General features: G+C 46.4%; 1 protein-coding gene across 1 annotated transcript in view; it reads right to left on the bottom strand.

Annotated features, from left to right (window-relative positions):
* The window catches only part of LOC106813934 (monocarboxylate transporter 4-like), a 22,073-nt gene extending 19,239 nt beyond the window's left edge, over positions 1-2,834 (bottom strand). Inside the window, exon 1 of the mRNA XM_014818181.1 lies at positions 2,652-2,834. Within this exon, the coding sequence (XP_014673667.1) occupies positions 2,652-2,763 (112 nt within the window). The 5' untranslated portion in view covers positions 2,764-2,834. The remainder of the gene's footprint in view (positions 1-2,651) is intronic.
* Positions 2,835-8,315: the final 5,481 nt, after the last annotated feature.

The raw sequence follows: 8,315 nt of genomic DNA, 5'->3' as shown, positions 1-8,315 counted from the left end.
TACCAGGAGCAGCAGCATGAGCCAGCAAAGTAAGGAGAAGTCAAGCAGCAGCAGTAGCAAGTAGTATAGCCAACAACAGCAGGAGTAGCAGCAGCAGTAGCAGTAGTAGTAAGCAGCAACAACAGCAGGAGCGCAGAGCAGCAGCAGTAGAGTAGCAGTAAGAGAAGCAGCAGCAGAACGCAGCATCAGCTGTAGCAGGAGCAGCACAGCGCAGGAGCAGTAGTAGTAGCAACAACAGCAGGAGCAGGAGCAGCAGCAGTACCAGGAGCAGCAGCAGAGCAGCAGCATTAGCAGCAGCAGCAGCAGCAAGCAGCAGCCAGCAGCAGCAGCAGCAGCAGCAGCAGAAGCAGCAGCCGCAGTAGCAGGAGCAGTAGTAGCATTAGTAGTAGTAGCAGCAGCAGAAGCAGCAGCAGAAGCAGCACCGCAGTAGCAGGAGCAGTAGTAGCATTAGTAGTAGTAGCAGGCAGCAGCAGCAGCAGTAGCAGGAGCAGCAAGCACTCAACAGCAGCAGCAGCAGCAGCAAGCAGCCGCAGCAAAAGCAGCAGCACAGAAGCAGCAGCAGCATCAGCAGCAGCCGCAGCAGAAGCAGCAGTAGCAGTAGCAGCAGCCGCAGAAGAAGCAGCGCAAGCAGTAGCAGGAGCAGTAGTAGCAGTAGTAGTAGTAGCAGCAGCAGCAGCAGTAGCCAGGAGCAGCAGCAGCATCAGCAGCAGCAGCAGCAAGAGAAGCAGCAGCAGCAGCAGCAGCCGCAGCAGAAGCAGAAGCAGTAGTAGTAGCAGCAGCAGTAGCAGGAGCAGCAGTAGTAGCAGCAGGAAGCACCAAGAAATGCCTTCCTAAAAGCGTTAAGGCGTCTCGCTGAATGAGCGAACGAGCGCTTCGACGCCTGAAGGACGTAATAATCGGTGTGTAGCCTCCGGTCCACAGGCACTTGGAGCGTTTCAATAAAATATAATGCTAAATAAATACGAAATCTATTTACTATCAAAGTCTTAATGTTTCTATACTCTCTTTCACCTATTATTGGCCGACAATTTTCTGTAAATATATTTATATAATTATTTTTACATTTATATATTTATATGTGTCAGTGTGCAGCGGCAGCAATGGCGGCAGCCAGTGTTTGTTGTAGATGAGCATTTGGACGGAATTTTACAGGAAATTGTCGGCAATAATAGGTGAAAGAGAGTATAGAAACATTAAGACTTTGGTAGTAAATAGATTTCGTATTTATTTAGCATTATATTTTATTGAAACGCTCCAAGTGCCTGTGCTCCGCCCAGCAGTGTGATGCGAGGATCAGCCGCGCGCGTCTGCTTAGCTCTATCTGCCGCGTCTTTTCCGTAACAAAATAGCGAGGGAGAAAGAGAGAGAAATAGAGAGAGAGAGAGAGAAGAGAGAGAGAGAGAGAGAGAGAGCGAGCGAGAGAGAGAGAGAGAGCGAGAGAGAGGAGAAGAGAGAGAGAGAGAGAGAGAGAGAAAGAGAACGAGCGAGAGAAAGAGGAGAGAGAGAGAGAGAGAGAGAGAGAGAGAGAGAAGAGAGAGAGAGAGAGAAAGAAAGAGAGATAGCGAGAGGGAGATAGAGGAGAGAGAGCGAGAGAGAGAGAGGAGAGAGAGAGAGAGAGAGAGAAGAGAAAGAGAGGGAGAAAGAGATAGATAGAGAGAGAGTGCGGGAGAGAGAGAGAGAGGAGAGAAAGAGAGAGAGAGAGATTGACTTAATACTTAATACTTGAACTTTTTTAAATTTTTTTTCAGCCAGAACCATCTCCCAAACGTGGTGATTCTGAATATATCTTCAGTTAGCGCGATTGAGTGACAAATCAGGGCGAAAAGCGAGGACAAACAAACACACACACACACACACAAGATTAGCCAAATTATAGTATTGATATATATGTCATATATATATGACGGGATGACCGTATTTGACCGTATCTCAAGTCGATCGCGATGGATGCTAGCGCGGCAAGTTGCGAGACATGACCCGCGCATCCGCGAGTATTCTTTGGTAAATGATCGCTATAATAATAACGATGAAGTCCCTCCCGACACCGGACTTAAAGCATTCAGATGCGCAGTACCGAGTAAGTCAAAATCTTAAATATTGAAGCAATTAATCATTAATTCTGATGTCCGTAAGTCTTAATAAATAAATAAAAAGGTATAGGTAAGTAAGTATTAGGTTTAACATGTTAATGTACTCCTGATTAATTTTTTCTACTGTCCAGTCTAGAGGCTTTAACCGTAAAACCGTCGTGGCTCGCTATATACCCGATATATATAACCCTATATACCGCCCCCCCCCCCTATATAACAATAAACCATATAATAAACGGCACGCGTTCATAAGCTGACGCGATGACGCACAATACTTTAATCTTATTTTGAGGACTGCTATGTATGATAAACGTAAAATTAAACTCGTGTAAACTATGTAAGATTATTAATTGTTGTCATTCGACCTTTCGTGTCGTCGATTCCGGCCTATCAGCTCGTAATAGCCATATATCCAGAACCCTCAAGCTCCGTTACTATTATACCGGCAGCAGAATAGGGCAATAAATAACGCGAATCTAAACTTGATTGAATGACTTATGAATATATTGAACATTGTAAATGCGAATGATATAACGTAATGAAGCGCAGAGCTCCGCCCACCTGCTCCGAACAGAAGTCCGGTGTTGAGGGAGCCGACCCATGAAGTTAGGCTCGCCGAACTCCCGAAGAAATTTCGTAGCTCCACGAAGTAGACGCCAAACGAAAACGACATCCCCACGAATATGAAATGCCCGAGAAAAGCCGAGAAAAGTACGACCCAGGCCCAACCACCATCTTGTCGATAGAGCCTCATGATCTAGTGCTCTGTTGCGTCCAGTCTAGGAGTGTGCGCATTGGGTTTTGTACGTGGGTTGTACCCACCTAATATGTTGATGACTGCTATCGCCTGAAGGCGTTCCGTATCACTAAGCGTCCTCTAAAAGTGTTTATCTCTTCTATGAACTAGCTAAGTATGACTAGTAAAGTAAAAGATATAATATAGATATAAGATAATAATAAATAATAATAATAATGATAATAATAATAATATAGTATAGATGTAAGTTGATAATTTGAAATAAGTAGTTAAGATCTGTTAAGATGTAATTAGAAGAAGATTTACATCTCGGCAATGTACACCTGCCCGATATATCTGTCTATCACTCAAGATACAAAAAAAAAACAAGAAACAGTTTTTTTCTCCAAGTGAGAAGAACGGCGTTTCAGACCTCTTGTCTCATTAACTTCTCATTAACTTCTCATTAAACTTATCGTTCCCTCGAAAACATTGCTTCTATCGCCGTGCTCTCGACGGTGCTGCAGAAATTGAATTATATCAGGTCAATGTGGTACAACCAACTCTGTGTGTGGAACGCGTGAAAATTTATAGTCTTTATTTATAGCTATAGCTGCATGTTTATTACATCGATCATGATTGTTGCGCAATGTAGTAGTGGAGTGCACGCCGATAGCCTCTAATTAAGTGATGTAAACGTAAAAAGGTATTAAAAAAAATATAAGTAACGTATGTGTGTGGCTACGCGAATAACAAGCCAAACGGGAACTCACTCGAGTCTAAGTACCTGACAACGATTAATTACTATCAACATCGTCCGTACAGTAAGAATAACTAATTGAACCGTCACAGAACTACCTACTCGGTCTTTGCCAACAGCCTTGCATGCTACCTATATAGCCAAGGGCTCAAATAGGGAAGGTTATATACTGAACGGCCACTCGGTGAGCGCACCACGCAAATATATATACTTCGGCATAACGAGCGAAAGGAGTCAGCCTGAGAGGTATAACGTGTGCCCTCTTGCTGGCGTAGACACATATGTCCCGTGTGGGGGTCTACCTAGACCCGGTCTAGGTAGTGTTTTACTTTTATCCTTTGCGTGACAGAAAGCGATTTAGTCACGTGACTTCATAAACAGCATAACTGGGTGTTTTCCACTCCCCTCCTTTCGGAATGCGGGCGCGAAATGGTTCCAATTTAGGCTATAAAAATTGATCACGACTTCCGAGTATTTGCTAGAAAAAAAATGGTTTGTTTGATTCACAACTAAAACTCGAACTTTTGGCATCCACGTTTGCATTGAGGCAGTAATTAGTATCACGAGATGAACGCAGGGACGCGCGGGCAAGAATAGCCTGGCTGGTATATGCAGTGGTCTTCTTCCTATTTATTAAGGGATGTCTACTGATAGAATGTTATCATATAAATCTATGCTAGGATGACTCCTCTTCATTTTAAATGCATAATCATTGCAAAATATGATTCTTCGTGGGAGATATTGCGCATGCGCGAGTACCGTTTCAGGCGTGTAGTACCGACTAAAGAAAACTGCATAATATAGCTTGCTGTGGGAGAGAGGGGTAAGAGACTGAGGAAAAGCGGCAGGGAAGATAGCTGAGAGGCGGTAGAAGAGGAATTAGGCTGAGCGAGGAACAGGGGACACAATGGGAAATACTGGAGGAGGCAAAGTAGGAGTTTTGCACCCTACAGGCTAGGGCGCTCTCCTAATTATAAACACAGGTGTTCTGATAACAATTAATTGCAAAAATTAATATGCTGAGATACCCCCTAACCATATTAAACGCATATTTATCACAAAATAGGTAGGTAGATATAGGTAGGTATGTAGGTAGGTAGGTAGGTAGGTAGGTAGGTAGGTAGGTAGTAGGTAGGTAGGTAGGTAGGTAGGTAGGTAGGGGCAGAGTAAATGCAGCGCATACTAAAGTTTATCATACTCCAGTCCAATTATTAATCATACCAACCACAGGAAATCTATGACAAAAGGTTATAGGGATAAGCATCGTACTACTATGCAAATCGACGTCAATGAAACACTACTGCTACACAGCGCGCGATTAAGACAACATATACCCACAGAATTACTAATATTGTTTGACCACTGTAGCAGGCATGAAGCAGGCCACACCCAATCACAACAAAACAACACAGCACCCCACACACCACACAATCTCCACCACACCACACACACAGCCCACACAACAGGCAAGAGCCCGCCTCCATCGTGTTTTATGGCTATAAACTAATCGCGACACAGACACACACACACACACACACGACACACCGCCACACACAACACACACATACAGCCCCCCCCACACCCAGCGACACACAAATACACACACACACACACACACACACATAGCACACACACACACACCCACAACACACACACACAACACACAACACACACAGCACACACCACACATATCACCCCCCCCCAACACACACAAATACAAAGCACCAGCACACACACACACACACTCCACACACACCCCACACACACGCACACACAACGATCACACACACACACACACGGTACACCACACACACACACACAACACACAACACACACACACACACCCAACCCACACACACATACAGCCCCCCCCCACACACACACAACACAAACTACAGCACACAACGCACACACAGACACACACACACACACACACACACACACACAGCAACACAGGCACACGCCCCGACGGACACGTACGCTCCCGCAGAACCGCATGTCCAACTACACATCGCCTTTCCTGCGCGCCGTGTCTTTACGGCTATCGCAGTTGTTTGCGGCCGGATATTGCTAACCGCCTCGTGCGCATGCCCAATGCGTACGCACGGCCTGTCAGTGGGCGGCGGACGTCGGACGGGAGAGCAGCGAACGTTGACACGAATGGCGGAGGAATAATATAGCTGGATCGTAGATCACCAGCTAATGTTGTCGGAAACGTATTGGTACCGCAGGGTAACGAAGTGGCGCGTGTTGACTACACAAACGCGCGCGAGCGAGGCGAGGACGTGCGCACGCACCGCACGCACTGCACGCACGCAACGGCACTGGCACGAGCAGCAGCACGCACGCACCACATACGGCACACGCTCAATCAGAAAGACGGCTGTGGCGCGTGAGTACGTTGCGTAGGGGGGGGGGGCGTGCGCGTGCGTTGCGTGCGGTGCGTGGAATGCGTGCGGACGTGAGTACGTGCGATGCGTGGCCGTGCGTGGCGTGCGTGCGTGGGCGTGCGTTGCACACATCACGCATCCTGCATGAATACGAGTTACACCGATTTGCGTAAAAGTGGCTTCCAAAATAAGTGGTGTTACTATATAGCGTCATAGTCTACAATTCTAGAAGAAACTACAAAAGGCGTTGGAAAATGAATGTGTCAACGGCTTTGGTAGAGCACTTATTATATTTCTTTGTCCAATCAGCCTGTCTGGATACCATATTGACCAAGTTCCATGTGCAATGATTAAGATCAAAGAATGATATACTTATAGTAGAAACCTAAGGAGGAACACATACTAAGATGCCAGTTATATCAGGTTTTACTTCAATAAAACGAGGCCGCACAATTACGTAAGGGAGATGAGATTGGTCTGAAGTGATCCCCATTACTCGCCGTTAACTCAAGCCATTGGTAATAAATTTTCAAGCCGTCCGACTAGAAATCCATAACTGCAAGATTTAACCCGGCGTGCTACTTCCAGAATACGTTATTCCGGATTTCTCGTAGCTCCTATAAGGATTGCCGGACACTTGACGCGCGTTAAAGCTCACGATCCCCAATCCCCGGGCAAACCATCCGAGCATACTAACAATTTTCAACATTCAATCCAACACTGGAAGGCATGGCCAATCCAAATAACGAAACCGCCACTAAAGTTTTCGCACTAGCCTAGCAGAACGTGATGGATAAAAAATATAGTATAGCAAATCAATAGGGCGATATCAACCCAGCAATAGCCAACGGCATCAACAATACGGCATTCCGCCCTATTGTTTGCGTAGATATCTACCGAAAACTAAATCAGTATAACTCAAATGAAATGCCTATCTAACGCCAGAAATGAATAACCTTCTGGACTGCCCATGCGTGAAGCTATGTTTTTTCAAACGAGATAAGTGAAAAGGAGCAGAGCAGAGCAAGAAATGAGAGCAATTTCCAATACATGCCACGTACCCCAAAAGCTCATATGACGCTGCGGCATCGTTAGATTGGATGCACATACCGCCTAAATAGTTGTCGCCGTGATTTGTGATAAAGCAGAATTAACCGCAGGGTTTTTTCAAAAAGCACATAGAGACCCAGAGAGACAGAAAGGTGCATCGAATATCGGAGTTGCGTTTTTCACTGCTAGATTCGACTCAAGATATAACGAAAGGCAGACGAGAAACGAAGAGGCAAAACGAGAAAAGCTCTTCTCAGAAAGCCGCAGACTGTATCATGCTGAGCGCTCAACTGCATAATGAAGGCTCCAAGTGAAGCCGGAAACGTGGAAAAGACATCGGAAGAAAGTATTTAAACATAAAACAAGGATTATGAGGGTTGCGCATCATAGAGACATACGATAAATAATAAAACCCGCATGAATTTCGTAACTGCTTACACCTCCGCGTAAAACGGCTAACTCCGCGCAAGACATTCTAGGGTGTTACGGTTAAGAAAAGAAATAAACCCACGAGGAATGTTTTCGTACCATCCGCGGCCTGCGAAGATGGCAAACGCCCGAGGCCGCCATTTTGGCAAATGGCGAGTGTGTTTAAAATAAGGCCATAACATATGCATCGCAACCATATAACCAAGTTCGCCGTAACCGTAGGTATTTGGATAGTGAACGCAGGGGCACATCACCGTTGGGTCCAAAGATTTTTCGAATGCCTTTTGTGACGTCCATAATGCTTCTATAGAAAACCGGACTTCAGCCAGACTCAGTGGTCAGAATATAATTCGACAGAAAGTATGAGCTGATGTGGGGTAATGCATGTCATGGAAAAATTCAGTTACCCATGCGTGATCAAAGAATCAAATTGTCAGATCAAGCCCTATGCATGTATGTATACGTGTGTGCGCGCGTGCGTACATGGGCGTGCGCGTATGTGTGTGGCGTGTACATGTGCAGCTTGCTGTGCGTGTGCGTGTGGCGTGTGCGTGTGCGTGTCGTTGCGTGGTGTGCGTGCCGTGCGTGGCGTGTCGTGCGTGCGTGTATGTGTGTGTGTGGTGCCGTGTGCGTGTGCGTGTGCGTGTGCGTGTGCGTGTGCGTGTGCGTGGCCGTGTGCGTGTGCGGTGAGCTTGTGCCGTGTGCGTAGTGCGTGGTGCGTGTGCGTGTGCGTGTGCGGTGTGCGTGTGCGCTGTGCGTGTGCGTGTGCGATGTGCGTGTGCGTATGCGTGTGTGTGTATGTGTGTGTGTTTTTGTGATGTGTGTGTGTGTGCAAGCGCCCGCGTGCGTGCGTGGCGTCC

The sequence above is a fragment of the Priapulus caudatus genome, unplaced genomic scaffold (assembly GCF_000485595.1).
Source record: "Priapulus caudatus unplaced genomic scaffold, Priapulus_caudatus-5.0.1 Scaffold24, whole genome shotgun sequence".
NCBI classification, from domain to species: Eukaryota; Metazoa; Priapulida; class Priapulimorpha; order Priapulimorphida; family Priapulidae; genus Priapulus; species Priapulus caudatus.
Note: the sequence above shows the minus strand (reverse complement) of the source record. Positions and strands in the feature narration are given on the sequence as shown.